Raw genomic sequence first — 21,366 nt, 5'->3', positions numbered from 1 at the left:
ATAACAGCCCATCCTTCACAGAAGACAAGGATCCCCACCAGCATTCACCTTGCTAGCAAGGTGAAGGAGCGGATACAAGATGGATATCATGTAGATGTATTCACCTTGATCAAATCCAAGGTAGAAGATTGTAGGTGAACTTCCCCCGTCCAAGAAAGATAGGAAGGGGTACAAAAACCATGCGGCAAAGCGTACCTTTAGTAACTGGCTGGAGGGTTATGAAGTTATGGGAGTGGTACAGGCAACCTACCCTGACTAGGGCTGGCACTTAACCAACCAACGTTTTAAGGACCCGGGCCCTCACAAAGGATGGGGCAGCATCCCAGGCCAGCATGCCCATGCAATTCAGGTGACCAGCAGCTCTTTCAAGCCAGCCACTCCCCCACTGACAGCTCCCATAAGGAGGGAGGGTCTGGCAGTTCCTCTGCCCAACCGGCCAGTGATGGGAAGTAACCAGGCTTTCACAGGCCTGGGGACAGCGCATACCTCCATCAGGATTGCAGCTCTCCAGCTCCTTTTGCTGCACTGCCCTAACAGGCCCTCCAGCTGCGCTACCTCTGGGAGGGGTTCTCCAAGGGTTTCCACACCCCTTTCACTGACCCCCAGGTTCCCTCTGTGTCTGGCAACCTTAAGGCTGCCAGGGACCTGACCGGTATAGTTCTTCCAAAATCGTGAAGGAGGTGGCCACTGGTTGGGTTGCAAGCCCCTTCTGTTCCCCTCCCCTGCCCAACCTGAGGGTATCCCCACTAGGAGTTGTCCCAAAGAAGGCCACTGGTAATACCACCTCATCTATCATTTGTCACATGCATAGGGTTCATTGGTTAACAAGGCCATAATCCCTGAGCTGTGCTCTGTAAAGTATGCCTCCTTTGATCAGGCAGTTAGATTGGTCCAGTCCCATGGCCTGGGCGCTCTCATGGCCAAAAGCAATGTGTAGTTGACTTTCAGGCTCTTTCCTATGGACCCTGATGACTTCTGCCTGCTGGGTTTTCAGTTTAATGATGGGTGGTACATGAACAAGGCTATGCTGATGGCTTACTCAACTGCCTGGGCTGTTTTCGAGGCTTTCAGCACATTTTTGAAATAGGCTGTAAAGGATCAAATGGGGTACCCACACATCAGACATTACTTGGACGATTTCCTGATCGTAGGTCTCCAGGACAGCTTGGCCTGCGTGAATTACTTGGGAGCCTTCCAGGCTCTGGCACACAACTTGGCAGTCCTAGCCAGGGGAAAAAATGAAGGGCCAGCTACTCAGCTCATTACCTTGGGATCAAACTGGACTCAGTCCAGGGACAGTCCTGCTTCACCCATAACAAACTGAAGAGCTTGAAGGAGTTTCTTAGTCAGGCACTTTCCTGTCAAAAATGCACCTTCAAGGAGCTCCAGTCTATCATAGGGCATCTGAATTTTGCTTGCAGAGTGGTTTCCCTGCAGAGGCCTTTAAACGCTCGCTTGGCCAGGGTCATGGATGGGGCCTTTGCTCTTCCACATTCATCTCACTAGCAGCATCAAGGAAGACTTGGGGTTTGGCTCACCTTCCTTACTAGCTTCAATGGGGTGTTGCTGTGGCAGGAACAGTGAGAGCTGAGGCCCAACCTGCAGGCACATTCCAATGTGGAGGGCAGCATGGGCTACAGGGGTTTACCTGGATAGGCGATTGTGTGCCCAGAGGTGGCCCAATGGCTGGGCCAGGTCAGACATTCTACGGGATCTCACTTTCCTTGAGCTCTTCTCCATACTAGTGGCAATAGTTGTGTGGCCAGAGTGGTTCAGAGACATGGGTCAGATTCTGGTGCAACAATCCAGTCACGGTCCAGGTATTAAAAAGGCACTCCTCTACCTCTGAGAAGGTCATGCGCTTAGTGTGCAGGTTCATGTTGGTCTCTCCCTCTGCTAACATCTCATTTTCAGCCCAGTATGTAGAATGTGAGATAACAGCATTGCGGGCACTGTCTCAATTCCTGATGGAGAGGTTCTTCAGCCTGGCCCAAACTTCATGGCATACCCCAGACCAGTTTCCAGCCCTGTGGGATCTTGAGAACATACCATAATACAGGGAGTACTCAACTCTATCGCTCCCACCCTTCTGGAGGATTCCAAGTTTTGTTGTTTGCCACCAATTCTGGTAGCTCAGCGCACTGACTTAACTCCATGGTCCTTCCCTATCTGGCATGTCTGAGGCTCAGGTCTTTGCCCCCAGGACCACAGGGTGCCTACTGACAGCCATTTCCTTTTTTAGCAAGACCACGGCTACCTGGACTACTTCATGGAGCACGGAGCTCTGCAGGCAGGTGGCTCCCATAACCATAGTTGTTCTGGTCAGCATCCTGCAGCAGCTCCCTGGTATTTACCATTCATCTTTCAAGACTGAGCCCTTTCAGATAGCCTTCCTGCTGGTCTTTTTTGGGGTGTTCAGCATAAGGGAGCTGGTTACCAAAGCTGACCGGGATGTGGGCATGTTGTTAGCCACAGTCCACATCTGCCTGCAGCAGTCCAAGACCTATCAAAAGGGGAACAGGGAGTGCATCTGCCTGAGGTCCTCTTTTGATGCTGTTTTGTGTCCGGTCCAAGCCACCAGGGCCTACCTCGCCATCTGCCCTCAGCACACTGGTACCTTCCTAATTCATGAGAACTACTCCCCCCGACCAGGTTTTAATTCTTCGTCATCCTCAGGTCCGGGGCAGCTGGCTTCCTGGCTGTGGAGTTTGGAACTTACTCATTTTGGACTGGGGCTGCTACAATAGTGGACAATCTTGGTCTTAATATTGCTCTGCATCCAGGCCATAGGGAGGTGGAAGTCTGGTGCTTACAGGGCCAACATTCGGCTGGGCCTGGGGCTGCACACTAATTTACTATTTCTTAGCAGTCTCTGCAGGTCAACGCAAATCTTTCTAGATCTGCAGGCACAGCATTGTGTATTGGGCTGGTCTCTACACATCTTCATCCAGATGGGACTGGCAGCTTGGCCTGGATGAATCTGTCAACATTGCCTAGATTGCCATCAGGGGAATGCTGTGGGACTCGTTGGTGCTGACAGTTCTTTGCTACACCAGTCACACACACACACACACACACACACACCCAATGCCCTGGTCATCCAGTTGGGGGACAATGACATGGGCAGAAGAGCAGGGCCTGGGCTTGAGACATTCTATCATGGCTGACCCGGAACTTCTCTGTGGCTGTTTCCCTCAGATGCGCATACTGTGGTCAGACTTGTTGGGGCTGCTCATAGTATGTGGCTGCCAACCTGGACAGGGTCGACCTAGCCAGGAAAAAGATTGCCAGGACTCTGAGAGCTTGTTGGGACTCAGGTGATTTGGTGATACCTCACCCAGACATTTCTTTCAGAGTGGAGGCTTTGTTCTAGCTCAACAAGGTGCAACTGTTTAGCTGGGGACAGGACGTTTGGTTGCAGGACATCTCGGATGGCTTGCTGGGTTAGTTGCAGCTCTAGGAGCTTTGGCAGGCGCCGTTTTGTGGCTCTTGTAGCGGTTTGGGCATTGGGCACAGATCTGTTTGGGAAGAAACAGGGCCTGCGAGCACAGTCTCCCTGTTATGGGGATCCCCTTAAGAGATCTAGGGAGTGAGGCATGGCAGGTGCCTGCCCAGCTTGGGGGCTGTCAGGACATCCTCACTCCGAGGTGGCAGGGGATCCACATAGATCCCACATGGTATCCCACTAACCATCATCCCATGATTCCCGCACTCAGCAAGAGTCTGAAGGGGTGGGAGCGGTTATTGGCTGGCAGGTGGGTCAGCTGATGCAGGATCTCTGCCCTATGCAGTGCCAATGCTCCATGAGCTGTAAATCAATAACGCTGTGGCCTCTTTCAACTCCATCATGGTTGTCTGGTGTATTCTATTGTCTTGCACTTTGCCCTCCCCTCCCCATCAGCGCTGGCCTGCAACAGGTATTACATATTCAAAGCAGGCAGCTTCAGAAACTTGCAAAGCACAGTAACTTGTGCTAACTGAAGCTTCAGAATTGTTTTTAGGGGCAGCTCCTCATTCAGCATGTTACAGTAGTCCAATCTACAATTTATAGTAGCATAGATCTGTATTTATAGAATGTATAGTATCATACATAGGTTAAAGGGGTCCAAGTAATAAGACTGAGTATAAACCAGATGCAATTGAAAAAAGATGCTCTTAGCAACAGTACCCACCTACTCTTTCAGTAGCTGAGTCCAAGAGCACCCCAAGTTCTTTGCGTGACCTATCAAAGTCAGATTTATCCCATTCAAAATTAGCAGATTAATTAATCTTTATTTAGGCATCACCTTCCCCAACCTCCACCTTGTTATTGAGCTACTTGATCACAGCCTCAATACCCTGGTTCAAAATAATCATAGCAGCTTCTAAAGGCTTAGATAAAGAAAGAAAGAGCTGGGTATAATCTGCATACTGATAATAACCAATCTCAAAGCTATGGATGATCTCACTCAGTGAATTCACAAACACTGAACAGCACAGGGGATAACATGGAAGTATTTGAGTCCAGTGGAACCTTAGAGACCACCATGATTTTCAGAGTATAAGCTTTCGAGAGTCAAAGCTCCCTTCTTCAGATACAGGGAGGAGTGGAGATCCCTGAGCAATTATATTCCAGTCAGGAGGTGGGATAAGATAGCCCCTTAAATGTCTCCCACATCCCAAAAGAAATTCTTCTTGTCCTATTAGGGAAAAAATTAAAGAAAGCTATCCTCAACACACACCCTATAAATTCCAACAAGGTATCATGATCAACAGTGTCAAATTTGCCAACAAGTCTGGAAGAATCAATACAGACACATTTCCTTTATGATCATGAAGAAGGACATTACCTGCCAGAACTGTCCAAACTGCCTATCTTAAATCCAGGTCTGAAACCAAACTGAAATGGGTCAAGGGCAATTCAAAAGAGTTTGAACTCATTGATAATACATTTTCCGCCCCCACCCAATGGTATTCAAAGAATACCAGCTGCTGTCAGTCATCCAAAACTCTAAAAGCACAGATTTCATCTATTAAGCCACACACCTGACTGTCATTTGTACAGCGTACATGGTCATCTTTTCCACATTATTATCATTTTCTGAGGTTTTCCTCTTTGTCCTTGGCCAGTTTCTGATGGGACCAAAAACCTAACCATGGGGCTTTGCTCTAAATACTAACACTGTAACACCATTATTTTATGAAGAGGCATCCCCTACCTTAGCTATATTACTACTGAACAACTTTGCTCAAAGGCTTTGGCATTCCACAGGGATAGGAACACTCTTTATGCCCTTTATCACCACAAGCCAAAAACATTTTAAGTAGTTATTACAAGTAATCCAACTACATTTGAAATAAAAGTCCAGTAGCACCTTTAAGACTAACCAACTTTATTGTAGCATAAGCTTTTGAGAACCACGGCTCTCTTTTTTAGATGCATCTGACAAAGAGAGTTGTGGTTCTCAAAAGCTTATGCTACAATAAAGTTGGTTAGTCTTAAAGGTGCTACTGGATTCTTTACTATTTTGCAACTACAGACTAACACAGCTTGAAACAAGGAGATTCATTATGGAGAACAGGACTATTAAGTACACTCCTGTTATGTGTTTTTGTCACTGCCTGCCCCACTAATTTGGTTCTTTTTTATTTTTAATTCCACACCGTGGAGCCTCAGTGGGATCATGCCACTGCCTACTGAGAGAATGTTTACAGACACTCACCATGAGAGCCAAGGTGAAGATGTTGTGTTTTGCCAGCAAAACAGTCTCGTTGGACATCAGGAACTTCAACAGATTAATCAGAGCTATGAGAAAAGAATGAAGAAGATTAGAGTTCCTTACATGGGCTCTTTGATACATCTGCAGTTTGATAAACAACTATCTACCCAAAATCTAAAAAGGAAGCATTTTCTGATTAATTAAAATCCTTTCCCTCACAGATAAGCAGCCACAGAAACTGAAGACTCGTTGTCCTAGATTTATCCTCCATGCCCAATTTCATGTTCAGTCACCTGCCACAAAAGTCAGTTGACAAAGTGTTTTCCCCCTCCTTGTCAGCACCTCAAGCAGCACCCAGGGCCAGGGAAATCAGCTGTCTGTTTTCAGTTTCATATATCCCAGCAAAAGAGAACAAGAACCAGTCTCAGCTGTCATTTGTGCTGATGATATACAGGGCTGAACTACATACAGCATGGCTCTGCTGTAGTTTGCCTAGCTTCACAATGGCACATATCACACAGAAGCAGATACTATATTCTCTTATCAAGTTGCTTGGGACAGGATTATGTCACATTACATCTTCCCAGAAGCAGTGCTTGGAGACAAAAATATGTTAGTTACCAGATTCTGCATACCATTTTTACATTAACCTTAAAAATAAGACAGTGAACTGATCGGTACATCAAAAAGGGTTGGCTCATGAATGGTTTAGCAGAAATTGCTGCATACTGAGTTCCAGCAAGAAATTTACATCTTCGAAAAGCAATTTTCAAAAGATAAACATTTTCCAGTTTTACCTGGGATTTATCTGGCAAGTGAAAGAATTCAATTATACGAATTTTGATAGGACTGAACTTTCTGCTGTGAAGCAACATGTAGGTATAGTGGTTCTGTCACCAAACTTGCAAACAGAAAATTTTACTTCGGAAGCCATCAAGACAAATTTATGTCAAAGGCTCTTGATTGCTTTCTAACTGGAACAGCTCAGTGTCAGTCTGTGCACTTAATTTTACAGGTGCAGCTTGAGTCGAGAGCATTCCTACTTATGGAAACACTGCTGCACAACAGAAAGCAACATGGCCTACTGTCTGCAATTTGATAGGATCCAGAAGCACAAACAGATTATTCAGTTGCCAAAGATCATCCATCTGGACACCCGATCACCATTTGTCTGTTGTAGGACAATGTTAAAACATAACACATGTTGAAAGCTCAAGCCAGCTATAGAGAGGACTGAGTGAGCCAGGCCAACACTGTTTGTTTGTAGAAATATACAGATAAGCACATGCCAAACCAAAGAAAAGAAATCTGCCCTTTTCTGCAACTTCATTCATACATTCAGAACAGACTTCAGTCCCTACTAGCCAATAAGAGTAGGAGGGAGGAATAAGCCATGGCAGCACAGCTGATGACGCCTTCTGATCTTTCAAAAATGTCTAATATACTGAAGGCAATAAAAACTGATATATAAAAAAAGAACAGAAAGACTAGTAAGGCCGAAAGTTTCCAATGAGACTCTGAAATCATTTTACTAATGTCAACACACATCAGATAGCAATACAGTTAAAAATATATTAAATGTTTAGCAACTCATTTTAATCTAATAGAACATTTAAGCAAATATGACAGTGAAGCAATTTCTAGCATACATAGTTACAACTATAACAACAACGGATATTTATTTGCAAATATAGATATACAAGCCGGGAGCCTGCAAGGAATTGTGGGAGGAAGAAGAACAACGTGGATATTCCCATCCCAACCTCTCAACATCTCCCCTTCTGAGCTGTCAGAGGCCTCCGCAAGTTGATGCCTCCCTGCTTTCTCCTCCTCCCAGCATTTAATTGCTCTCACCATCCCATTTCTTCAGGAGCTCTTTCAATCTAGATTAGTCTCCCCTCCCCTTGGTTAATCTAGGAAATCATGTTTCTACCTATTTGGGGAGTCCCTGGGGTAGATATCCCTACCTCGTATACAGTGATCTAACTTTTATGCTTTTATCGTTCACACAGGGGCCAGATCAACTTTCTGTTAGACACAGTGAAAACCTGGAGGCTCACGAGGATTCGCTGAAGGGTAACACTAGCTGAAAATCCAGTCAGTTGTCTGAAAATCCTCCCTCTGAGAATTCTCTCAGGTGCTCATGCAGGAGGATTTCTTTTCCGACCCCTTTTGCCACTCTGACACTCACTTGGCTCTCTACATTCCACCCCTGCCCCCTTGAGAGCATCTCCAGTTCTCATCTGCCCATCTTTTGAGGGTTTCTGCAGCAATGTGCACACACTGACCCAGTGCTACTAACAGATCTCTAAGTGAATCATGTCCTTCCATAAATAGGTTCCGTTTTATGCGCTTGGGCTCTGAATTATGCTCTCTAGACTGTGGACAGACCTTTAATGCCACAATGACTCGGCTTGAGAAAGAGACTTCTGACACTAATATGCTTAGAAGCATCAACCTTCAGAGCAAAGCAGCAGCTTCAAATGGGTTCTTTGCAGAACTGAGTTGCAGTTAAACATGTTTCCAAGGTAACTAAGCCTCCATGGCAAATGTTGCCATCTAAGGCAATCACTATTTGGGACTAAAACAGCCGCCTGGAACCTGTATGACGGCAGCTGACTAGGCACTTCCCACTAATGCTATAACATGCTTTACTCATTGGCTTGCCTTTAAGAAATTACACACACAGCGCGCTGCTACTGCCTTTTAGGTCATGGAAAAGATCAGCCAGTAGCCAGAACAGCCACCAAAACTGTGGCCTCTCTGATTAAAGTACTGCTGAGTCCTGCTTTTTCAGTGGCACTATTATGCCTCCCCCCTATAAGAATGCTTGACACAAAATCCTTTGGAAACTGGAATTTGGTCTGTGGACTACCAGCTCTTGCCAGCATGAGATTAAAATCTGTTTTGTTGAAAATTTGCACCATAAATTGCAGAGACTTATCAGTCACACTTGTATCCATCCTTCCTTCAAAGAGCTCAAGATGGCATACAAAATTCTCTTTTCCACAGCCACCACATGAGGTATGTTAGGCTGAGAAAAAGTGACTGGCCCAAGGTCACCATTGCACTTCAAAGACTGAGTGGGCATTTGAATCTTGATCACACATCTAGCCCGACTAAAGTTTCAGGAGATGCCTATAAACTAATAGTATAGGCATTTGATTTAACTGCCCCAGATTATGTCTTTCACTCATCTCCTCCCCCCCCCCTTTGGGAAAACTGTAGCTCTTTTCTTATTTATTAACTTGCTGCAAACAGGTAGAGTTCTTTAGCTGACACAGGTCAAACCATTCTGCACTGGCACTTCCGGTGCTCAGCAGGAGCTGTGACAAAAGAAAATCCCTGGACACACACACCTTACACTTTTTTGTGGTCCACAAACCCATGGGAAGAACAGCAATGCTGTTTGATTATTATCTTTCTGACTCTCTTCTACAGGGTTCACTTAAACTGGTATTAATTCAAAGTTTCCTGTTAGAATGAAATTTCCATTTTATTTATCACTTTGTGAAATTTCCGTTCTATTTATCACTTTGACATTTGTAAAGGGGGGGGTGCAGTTATAGAGAAAGACAGGCAGTAAGTTGATGCAACGTCCTACATCAAAGGCTCCATGGGTTCTAGAGGTTAATGTATAATGGGGAGGGAGGAATCCCAAAGAAAGTTGCTGCTTTTTCTTTCTTGAAACTGGGCTAGAGTTTCAGAATTCACACACTGACTGACAAAAAAAAGCCTAAAGAAAATTACATACAACTCTCTGCTGCAGTTGCATACCATGAGACCACATAATATAATAATTATTCTGAGACTTAGGGATAGGGCAAGCTACAGTGTTACAAATACTAGATATATTTCCTCTAAAATCTCCATATGCAGCTTTCCCCCAACTCCTACATGGCATTCTGGAAAAGGAAACAATTTCCCAGCTTCCTGCAAAAATCAGGGTCAGGGCTAGATAGCTCTAGAGCCCTCACTACTACAAGTATTCTTCGTAGTGGGCAAGCAGCAGAGCCCCCAAATTTATTGTTTCTGGTGAGAGAATTTTAACTGAGAAGAGATAGCAGCAGGGAAAACTACAAAAACTATTCAGCTGGGACTGAATAGAGACTATGAATGGTTATCACATTATCACAGGTAACAGATTCCCTTTACAGAGGCGTGGTCTGGGGGAGCCCAGTGACGCCTGGTGTGGGCTTTCGGGGACCACAGTTCTCTTTGTCAGAGGCAGCTGGCAGGGAGAGCTGTGGTCATCGAAGGCTTATACTACATAGGAATTGGATACTTTCACTGCTACAAACTAATACGGCAAACTGACTGCACACCAAAAGGAGATGTTTACATTTCCAAGCAAAGGAATGTTTTGACTGCCTCCACGCTAATTGCATTCTGTCTCCTTGTGATATATGTCCCCTTCTTTCTCCCCTCTCTCCCCTCCTCTTCTGTATTTGACCAGTTCGGATCATGCATCTGACGAAGAGAACTTGATTCTCGAAAGCTTATGCTACAATAAAATTGGTTAGTCTTAAAGGTGCTACTGGACTCTTTTTGATTTTGCTACTACAGACTAACACGGCTAACTCCTCTGGATCTATTTTTGTACTGACTTCTAAAAAGAAGCCGGGGGGATTTTAAAAGTAGGAGTGGAAAAAATCCTTGCTATAGACAGAAAGCCATTTGCCACTTTTTTTAAAAAAAATGCGAATTTTAAAAGTAAAAGTAAAAGTAAAGATCAGTGAAATAGGCAAGTGACTGCTGCAGAGGCTAGGTCAAGATCGTGAGCAAAAAGATGGTGAATCCAGACTTAGAGATGGTGTGTTCTTCAACTCTGCCTCCCTAATATCAGTTGATGGAGCTAGTAGATTACAGTTAGAGTTATAACAAGAGCCAGGGATGGAACCTGAAGTGCAGGTGGCAGAAGTAGCCATAGGCAACAGCTGTATCACCCCAGTACAAGGAGCAACCTAAAGTCAATGAGAAAACTCTTCAGAAATTCAGACAAAAATGTCTAGCAGCAAAAGGCACGAGCATCAATGGGCAAAAGGTAACGAAGGCTCTGTCTGTAGCAGGATCTACTGGAATCCTGTTGCAGACATTAGGTGGTGGAAATATGGTTAAACTACTAACACTCCACCATGGTTTGTTTGAGTGATAGGAATTCATTTGAGAGAGAACAGGAAGGCTTAGAGGCACATGATCCTGCTGCCTGCTTTCAATATCTTAAGAAACCATAACGTTATATTCGTTCTGGCCTCTAGAGTGCCCTGACCTGGATAGCTGAAGTGAGCCTGATCTCATCAGATCTCAGAAGCTAAGTAGGGTCAGCTTTGGTTAGTAATTAGATGTGAGACCTCCAGTGAAGACCAGGGTTGCAGAGGCAAGCAATGTCACACCACCTCTGTTAGTCTCTTGCTATGAAAACCCTGTCAGGATCGCTATATGACTTGAGGACACTTTACAACACTAGAGTGAGGTAGTAAGATTGATTCAATTTTTCTGAAATATCCTCTACTCCTGGGAAACAGTCTGAGCCTCAAGCTCAATGAATCTTCAGGGGTGACAGAATGACAATGGAGGAAAGCCAAGTGAACATGGGTAACAACTCATTTTCTAAACCTATCAGATGACATCAATGAAAACTTATTTCCCTGCCAACACAAGATCTGTTCAGAGTATGCTAATGATGCTATCTTGGGAAGTCCAGGAACTTTTACATTCTTGTTCTCAACAAACACACTTTGATAATTTTAAAAGTGATTTTGTAGATAAAATTGCTCATATTTGCTCTGTCTTAGACTCCATACTAAATAGAGATATTCCTGAAGTTTCTGCTGGTTCTATTTCTATGAAAACGTTTCAGCTTGTTTCTCTTGAGTATGGGGACAGCATTGTAAGACAGATGCTTATTTTCTCAGCTGTTGCCCCACATGGCTATTGAACATTGCCAGGAAAAAACTGAGCAAATTATAAATATCTTACAGTGCAATCCTAAGCAGAGTTTCTCCAGTCTAAGCCCACTGAAATCAATGGGCACAAACTGGAGTAACTCTGCTTAGGATTGTACTGTTACTGAAGGTGGGGTCTTTTTGAACAGCTTTAAACGTGGCTATCATTTGACTTCTCTTGAAAAAACATTCTTAGACTCACCCACTCCCATGATCTGAATACCTCATTTTGGTTCTTGTGGATTTTTATTAATTTCTGGTGATTTAGTTTATTGTTAATTTAGTTTTTTATTGTTAATTTTACTGTTTTATATGTGTTCATTGATTTAAATTATCATCTTTGTCCTATGCTACTCAGTACTTTTAAAGCAGATTAATAGTAGTAGTAGCAGTAGTAGAGATAATGATCATAATAATTTATTATTATTAGCTGCACAAGAACAACTAATGCTAACAAGAATGAACTGTATGAAAGAGAATACTGAAAGGACCACAAATGACAGCAAGTGTAGATTATGTAATGAAACAGATGCAGTAAGATCAGCAGGCGCGGTAAAATCGTACAAACTGACTATAATATCACCATAATAAAGTAATTGCAATGCTATACTGAAATTTACGCAAGAAATACGAGCTACCATCCGTGAAATATTGGTGGGAACATAAACCTGAGAAAGTTGTTGAAAATGAAAAAGTTAAGATCTTGTCAGATTTCAAAATCCAAATACATAAGAAGTTAGAACATGAATACTCTAGATATTATTGTGGTTGGAAGTAAAAAAGTCAAACTGATCAATGTGGCAATCCAAGGCAACAGTCGAATTAAAGAAAAAGAGACTGAAAAGATAATAAAATAAGATTTGAAGTTCAGCATGTCTGGGAGAAACATACAACAGTTATTCCAGTAGAGATAAGAGCACTAGGTGCAATTCCAAAAACTTCTAAGCAATACTGGGATACAGAGGATAACAACTGGACAGTTGCAAACAGCTGCACTACCTGGAACATGCCATATACTAAAGTGATACCTCACTGATTCTAAGATTCTTGGATAAGATCTGAGTCAGTGAAGGACTGAAAAATTCCAGCTCAAATGTCTGCTGGATTGTGGATGATGATGATAATTTCAGACAACTCTCTTGGGCAACAGCATCCATCTCATAGAATAAATCAGTCCAGGTGCAATAATCTAGACTAATGGCTCTGAAAACAGAAAACAGTAATTATGCAATTTAATTAATTCATTATGAGGAAGTACTTCTTTAGCCTTCTACTGGCAGGCTTCTCAATAAAAAGTTTCTATTACAGTCTACCTTTGAGATAAAGAAACATATATTAAACAAATTAGAAAGGGCTCATAAAAGCAATAAAGATGACAAAGGGCTTGGCTGGAAAAGAAAATGTATGAGATAAGGCTAAAGGAATTGGACATTTAATCTAAAGGAGCAAAGCCCAGATGGGAAGGTTATAGTGCAATTTTAATGATTATATACATATACAGAGCCCACACAAAGTGGTGCTATCAAATCAAGATGAGCTAATTGCTTGTCTATAACTAAGAGCTCCTACACATGGAAAGAGAATAAATTTGAATAGCTGGATAGAATATTAGGAAGGGCATTCTCACTCTCGAATGTTTGAACAGGGAGGTAGTGGGACTTGAACACAAGCCTTTAAGGCATTTTCAGTTCATGAGGGGTGGCACATCTAAGACATTCACAGCTCCCTTCTACATCTACCATGTGACAGGAGGTGTTGTAAATTCCATCTAGAATTAACTATGATGCCAGTCTTTTATTTTAATACTGACAACCCAGTGAACAATTGCCAAAGCTCACGTAGTCGGTTCAGTGGTGTGCCCTGAGAATAGTAGGATTTGATTTCTCCACTTATCCAGAGATCATATTCCATGGCCTGCATGTTACAACCACTGTAGCATCATAGTATCTTGATGACAACTTAAGGGCAGGAAGGAATCACTTTCCTAAGGAAGTAGCAGGAGGTTATTTGTTAACCAGGGTGCAGGAACCAACCACACTAAACACCAAATTGCTACATAAGAGTGACAGAAACATACCTCTTGGGAAAGAGGATTATTTATAAATAGGCTCTGAGTGCAAGTATCAGCAGCATCCCCCAGAGAGAGGTTCATGGATTCAAAATGTGTCCTAGAAATAGCTGTTCCTCTCTTACAAATGCACCAAACCTTAGGACACAGTCTACATGAGAATCTGTGGGTGTAGCCGGCAGTTACTAAGGGACATTGCCTGTGCTTAAAGGCTTACTGTCAATTAGCCTAAGAAGCAGAAAATAGGAGAGCTGGGGGATACATCAATATACAATATAAGGAACTTTTTCAAGAAAACTTAGAGATATGCCTGGCCACACAATGTCACAGGCAGAAGAAATGCCCACTGTAAAGCAGGCATATAGCTGGAAGAAATGGACACGTGATTTGCCGCATGAATGCTGGATTAAGAAGAAATTGTGCTAATTTCACTGTAGTCCTCTATAAAAATATTCTAACATATGGGACTTTTGTGAAGGCAACTTAAAGTGCCAGATTGTCAATAGTCTTTATGATATGGGATGTCTTGAACTGAATACAGATTTCAAAAGTTACCTTACACCACAAGTTGATTTAATTGCACCATGAAGTTATCCATATCTTTGTCTACTAGTAGTTCATTCTACTTGCTCCATCGAAGGCATCTGGTACTAAGTCATACAATATGTATGTTCTTGGCACTGGATTCCCAGAATAGATTATAAATTCTGCTCATAAAGAAACTCACTGCATTACAAATCAAAGTCTCTATCCAAGCTAGCAAAATTGCTTCTGGCAACATTGAGAAAGCTAAGATGTCATAGGTGACTTCAACAGATCCTTATATACTTTTATACTACACTCAGGACTTGTTGACCTCCATTACATCTGTCATGCCTAAGGATCCCAGACCCCCGGTGGGGGCGGGGGATACCTGCCCCCACTCTCCGCCCCCACTTACCTGAGCAGCAGGGGGGGGCGCACCTTCCTTGCGCGCTCCCCCGTGGTGCGGCACATTCCCATGCGCCACAGCCACCAGGATCAGGCCTGTTTTGGCACAGATCGGGGCCGCTGTGGAGTGCGGGAGTGCTCCTGCACTCTGCAGCGCTCAAGACGGGCCCGATCCACAGCAACTGCAGAACACAGGAGTGCTCCTGCACTCCACAGCACCCAAAATGGGCCCATTCTGCCGTGGACTGGGAGTGTTTTGAGGCGCTGCGGAGCGCAGGAACACTCCTGTGCTCTGCAGCGCCTCAAAAACGGGCCCAGTTTCTGGCAGAATGGCCCATTTCCAGCGCTGTGCCCGAGAACGAGCCTGCCCAGGGGCTGTGCGATGATGTCACTCCCGAAGTGATGTCATTGTGCCTGTGGGGGTGCGCGCTCCACGGGAACTCACCCTCCTCTCCACAAAGGTAAGTGCCAGGCTTCTGTCCCCTGCCGGGAGGTTGAGGGGGCCTGGCAACCCTAGTCATGCCTCAGGTAGGTTGAGCCACCGTATGCTGCCACCACTCTGGGATTTAGGGTCCCTTGGGAAGGCCCAGAGTACCCTCCCAACCCTTCTGACCTCTATAGCTTGGCCAATAAACAGGCGTGAGGACCCAGCAGAGTAACAACAAGCAAAAGGATTTATTTACAAGGTCAGTTAATCAAACAACAAACAAACAAAGCAAACAATGTTCCTTAGCAACAATAGGTGGGTGAAAGTAAAATAAACAAAAGGCTTTAGAGCAACTGAACTCAATGTCCCTCTGTCTGCCAGGCCTGTCTTCTCACCCTACCTGGATGAGGGCCTCTCTCCCTGGCAGAAACCTCTCCTCCTGGGAGAAAGAACGCAGGCTTTTTCCCTCCCAGACTTATATAGCACCAGCCCCGTGTTCTGATTGGCCAAAAAAGGCACCAAAACGACCCAGAGGCTCCTGAGAATTGTAGGCAGGCCTACTTCCACTGCTAACAGGCTTCTGAGGCCTTGCTAGGCCTTCCTGACACAGCCAGATCATGACACCCACCCCACCAGACCAAATCATGGGGTCCAGCCATCCAGATCCCCATTGATGCGGTCTGCAACCAGGGATCTGGGCTATGCTCTGCCCAGCTCTGGAATAAGATGACAAGCAATAACTTTCCGAGAATGATAGGGCTTCAAGGAGTTTGCATGATAAGCCCGGGAAGGAAGGTCTGTGTTTGATGACTGGACGACATATTTTACCTCCTCCATGCGGTCCTTGATCACACAACAACCACACAACAAACTCCTTGATCTGGCAAGGCCCCTCCCAGGAAGCATCCATATTATTGCTCTGTATAGGCTTCAGCACCATAACTAAGTCACCATCTTGGTAAACCCGCTCCCTGGCCTTTTTATCATACCAGGTTTTCTGTTTACATTGGGTTTCTTGCAGCTGACTATGAGCTAGTGTTAAAGCTTCCTTTAGATAGTTCTGAAGCTTGTCCACAAAGTCAGATTCCTTCAGCCGAGGCTCCTCCCAGCAGAGGAGGAAGTGTGGCCGCAGGTCAGGTTGACAGGGTGTTCATAACTCCCTGTTGATGGAGGGCGCTCAGCCCCTTGACTTTCTCCCTCACAGGATCAGACCATTCTGATGCACAGTGCTTTCTCACCAGAGGGCCATGCATCATCTGGTTGCAGGCTGGACCTGTGATACTGGAGTGGCCACAGCTGCTCCATCCCTGAACATGGCAGACTGGGCTGGGTCTCTTGCCACATGTGTCTCTCTCCCTTGCAGACAGGTCTTGGGAGGGGTCCCTTGCAGACTTGTCAGGGAGAACAAGGAGCACAGCTATTCCAGGCACTGGAGATCCTCCGCAAGTGCCGTTCAAGTCCAGCCCAGGGAGCAGTTTCTCAAGGCAGGCCGCATCTCAACCTCACCCCTGCAAGGGTAGGATAGGGGAGGGATTTTGCAGCTCCAGCTGCTGCGTGAACTGCCTTTGTTCTGTTCCCAGCCGAGGGACATGGGCAAGACATGTGTCCAGAGAACCTCTTCATCTTTCCAGTTTAATAAGTGTTGAAAAACAACAAACTACATGTCTTTTGCTTACTTCCTAATGATGAAATTAAACAAAAATGGCTGTTCCTGTACCAAATAGACAAAATCCAAAAGAGAGTGCACTCACAGGAGCATACAAGTTATAAATTTATAAGTCAATTAATCAAGTGCTTTTGCTACATATTACTCATAAAGAGTGACCTCATTCATTTTAGTCCATTAGAATCAAGATGAAAAAGTTCAAAAAGTTCATTAAGTGTTGTTCCCATGTAGTTTCTTCTGTATCAAATTAAAGCAACAGTGTCCCAAATGAAATTCTTCCCCTTCCTCTTCTCCGGAAAGGTTCCCAGTATATTACGCCGCGGTAGTGTTCCAGATGATGGTTAATGCCCAATCTGACTGCCGGCTGTATAAGCTCAGATTTCGTTCATTTGCTTCCTGAGGGGCATTATATACCGCTGTAATACATACATATATTCATACATAACCTTTGTATTATCAATACAGCAAATTAAAAATAATAAATAATAAATACTCCTCATCATTTTACCCATACAGACCTGTTGCTTTCTTGTATTTTCTGAATTCCCTTGGAAAGGGAGGACACCGGTGGCTGCATGAGGATTCGCGCAGCCTCCCTATTGTCCGTCGGTGTCTCTTATGCAAATTCTTTAGAATCAACCATTTCATTTAAAGGGACTGTTTCTAATTCTCAAGTAAAACCCTTGTTACAACAATTGTGGATTCATTTATCAGAAAACCATTTACAAAAAACAATTCAAAGAAAGTTCATTATTCAAGCCTGAAGGTTTAACTGTTTGTAATTCATGAATCCAAAAAGCCTCCCTCCGTAAAAGAACAGTTTGATCTGTTACCTCAAGGACCGCAACTTTAAAACATCTCTCATTGTGAGTTCTTTCCACAAAATGCTGAACTAGAGGCGCTTCCAATATTCTGTTCCGGATTCGAGACATATGTTCCAGTATACGTACTTTAAGGGGTCTAGTAGTACATCCAACATAAAATAATTTACATGGGCATTCAATTATATAAACCGTATTGTAAGTTTGACAGGTAGCAAATTGTTTCAGTATCAGTTTCCTGTCTCCAATCTGTATCTCCTGCCCCTCCCAAATAAGTCTGCACACACTACACTGACCACATTTAAAGGTACCTGACGGGAGTTTAGAATCAACTCGCGGTTTTCCCAGCTTAGCATGGACAAGCCTATCCCTTAGGCTACCTGTTCTGCGTAATCCACAGACAGGGCGCTGTTCACATCCTTCAATACCCTCAATAATATGCCAATGCTTATTTACAATCTTGATAATCTGATTTGTCGAAGGGGTAAAGTCAAGAGCCCATTTAATTCTCTGTGTTGGTTGTTGGAGCTGTGTCTCAAACAGGCGTGATCTATCAGTGGCCTTAGCACGATTTAGGGCCGCCCGAACAACTCTCCAGGGATAATTTCTGTTAAGGAAATCCCTGCACATATTTTCACTGTCCCTTTCAAAATCACACATTGTCGATGAATTACGTTTGATACGCAATAATTGCCCATAGGGAATATTCCTTTTCAAATGCTGTGGGTGAAACGACCCATATTCTAAATATGAGTTCCGGTCAGTACTCTTTATATATGTCCTAATCTTAATCTTATTAGTTTGGTCCCTATAGGTAATCACATCCAAAAAATTAATTTCCTGTCCGTCATAAGTCCAAGTGTACTGAACATTATTATCTCTGGTATTCAACCAATTGCAAAAGGGTTCCACTTCCTCCTTTCCCTTGAATATGAAAAATAAATCATCCAAAAGTCTAGCGAAAAAATATATGCACGTTCTATATGGATTAGATAAATTCATAATATGTTGTTTTTCCCAGCGTGACATAAATAAATTGGCGATGCTCGGCGCTGCCGAGCACCCCATCGCTACACCCTACACATCGCTAAATAACTTAGAACTTTCGGTACTCAATAAAGGACTAGGTTTTGTCCCTACACCCAAATATAGATCATTGCAAACCCATATAGATATTTTCAAACTGATTCGTCAGGTAAAATTGAAATTGTTTTTCAAGTCTTTACCTCCATCTACTAAGGAATATCTATTACCCAAACGTCTTAAGGGCACTTCCTCCTTTGTTCCACCTATTACAGATTTTCGACTGGAAACTTTTGAATTTTTAGTTTTGAAAGAGATTAAAGTATTGGAAAGTAATCCACACTCTGCTTGGCATAATTTAACTTTTGGGGAGAAACAGACTTTAAAGAATTTACAACAGGACGTGAATCTGGTTATTAAACCAGCAGATAAAGGTGGGGTGGTGGTGGTCTTAGATAGGAGCACATATGTGCAGGAAATATACAAACAACTACAGGATACCACCAGTTATTTACATATTCCCTCAGATCCTACAGACCATATCCGTGGTCTTATTAAGGTAGTCCTGGATGAAGCTAGGGAGATGGGAGAAATAGGAGACACCTTATATCAGGCGTTACAAGTGAAATCTCCCAGAATACCCTTATTTTATGTTCTTCCAAAAATACACAAGGGAATTTCTCCTCCCCCGGGAAGACCAATAATTTCGGGCTGTGGTTCTCTTCTGGAGCCATTAGCGATTTTTGTTGATTGGATTCTCCAACCTGCAGTATCCCGCATAGAATATCTCATTAGGGATACCAGGGACTTTATTAATAAGGTAGAGAACTTTATCCTTGAGGAGGATATGATTTTTTTAACTATGGATGTTAAATCACTCTATACTATAATCCCACACGAGGAGGCTAGATCAGTAGTGGAAGAAATTATTTATGATCAACAAGTGGCCTCTTGCCCTTCAACATTTATTATGCAGTTGGTGGATTTATTTCTAGAGAAAAATTATTTTTGTTTTGAGGATAAATTTTATTTTCAGATTAAGGGTGTAGCGATGGGGTGCTCGGCAGCGCCGAGCATCGTCAATTTATTTATGTCACGCTGGGAAAAACAACATATTATGAATTTATCTAATCCATATAGAACGTGCATATATTTTTTCGCTAGACTTTTGGATGATTTATTTTTCATATTCAAGGGAAAGGAGGAAGTGGAACCCTTTTGCAATTGGTTGAATACCAGAGATAATAATGTTCAGTACACTTGGACTTATGATGGACAGGAAATTAATTTTTTGGATGTGATTACCTATAGGGACCAAACTAATAAGATTAAGATTAGGACATATATAAAGAGTACTGACCGGAACTCATATTTAGAATATAGGTCGTTTCACCCACAGCATTTGAAAAGGAATATTCCCTATGGGCAATTATTGCGTATCAAACGTAATTCATCGACAATGTGTGATTTTGAAAGGGACAGTGGAAATATGTGCAGGGATTTCCTTAACAGAAATTATCCCTGGAGAGTTGTTCGGGCGGCCCTAAATCGTGCTAAGGCCACTGATAGATCACGCCTGTTTGAGACACAGCTCCAACAACCAACACAGAGAATTAAATGGGCTCTTGACTTTACCCCTTCGACAAATCAGATTATCAAGATTGTAAATAAGCATTGGCATATTATTGAGGGTATTGAAGGATGTGAACAGCGCCCTGTCTGTGGATTACGCAGAACAGGTAGCCTAAGGGATAGGCTTGTCCATGCTAAGCTGGGAAAACCGCGAGTTGATTCTAAACTCCCGTCAGGTACCTTTAAATGTGGTCAGTGTAGTGTGTGCAGACTTATTTGGGAGGGGCAGGAGATACAGATTGGAGACAGGAAACTGATACTGAAACAATTTGCTACCTGTCAAACTTACAATACGGTTTATATAATTGAATGCCCATGTAAATTATTTTATGTTGGATGTACTACTAGACCCCTTAAAGTACGTATACTGGAACATATGTCTCGAATCCGGAACAGAATATTGGAAGCGCCTCTAGTTCAGCATTTTGTGGAAAGAACTCACAATGAGAGATGTTTTAAAGTTGCGGTCCTTGAGGTAACAGATCAAACTGTTCTTTTACGGAGGGAGGCTTTTTGGATTCATGAATTACAAACAGTTAAACCTTCAGGCTTGAATAATGAACTTTCTTTGAATTGTTTTTTGTAAATGGTTTTCTGATAAATGAATCCACAATTGTTGTAACAAGGGTTTTACTTGAGAATTAGAAACAGTCCCTTTAAATGAAATGGTTGATTCTAAAGAATTTGCATAAGAGACACCGACGGACAATAGGGAGGCTGCGCGAATCCTCATGCAGCCACCGGTGTCCTCCCTTTCCAAGGGAATTCAGAAAATACAAGAAAGCAACAGGTCTGTATGGGTAAAATGATGAGGAGTATTTATTATTTATTATTTTTAATTTGCTGTATTGATAATACAAAGGTTATGTATGAATATATGTATGTATTACAGCGGTATATAATGCCCCTCAGGAAGCAAATGAACGAAATCTGAGCTTATACAGCCGGCAGTCAGATTGGGCATTAACCATCATCTGGAACACTACCGCGGCGTAATATACTGGGAACATTTCCGGAGAAGAGGAAGGGGAAGAATTTCATTTGGGACACTGTTGCTTTAATTTGATACAGAAGAAACTACATGGGAACAACACTTAATGAACTTTTTGAACTTTTTCATCTTGATTCTAATGGACTAAAATGAATGAGGTCACT

General features: G+C 43.2%; 1 protein-coding gene across 1 annotated transcript in view; it reads right to left on the bottom strand.

Annotated features, from left to right (window-relative positions):
- ARMH3 (armadillo like helical domain containing 3) overlaps positions 1-21,366 on the bottom strand; it is a 258,948-nt gene that overhangs the window by 167,373 nt on the left and 70,209 nt on the right. Inside the window, exon 21 of the mRNA XM_054983193.1 lies at positions 5,703-5,785. Coding sequence (XP_054839168.1) covers positions 5,703-5,785 — 83 coding nt within the window. The remainder of the gene's footprint in view (positions 1-5,702; positions 5,786-21,366) is intronic.

The sequence above is a fragment of the Eublepharis macularius genome, chromosome 6 (genome assembly GCF_028583425.1).
Source record: "Eublepharis macularius isolate TG4126 chromosome 6, MPM_Emac_v1.0, whole genome shotgun sequence".
Taxonomy (NCBI): Eukaryota; Metazoa; Chordata; class Lepidosauria; order Squamata; family Eublepharidae; genus Eublepharis; species Eublepharis macularius.
Note: the sequence above shows the minus strand (reverse complement) of the source record. Positions and strands in the feature narration are given on the sequence as shown.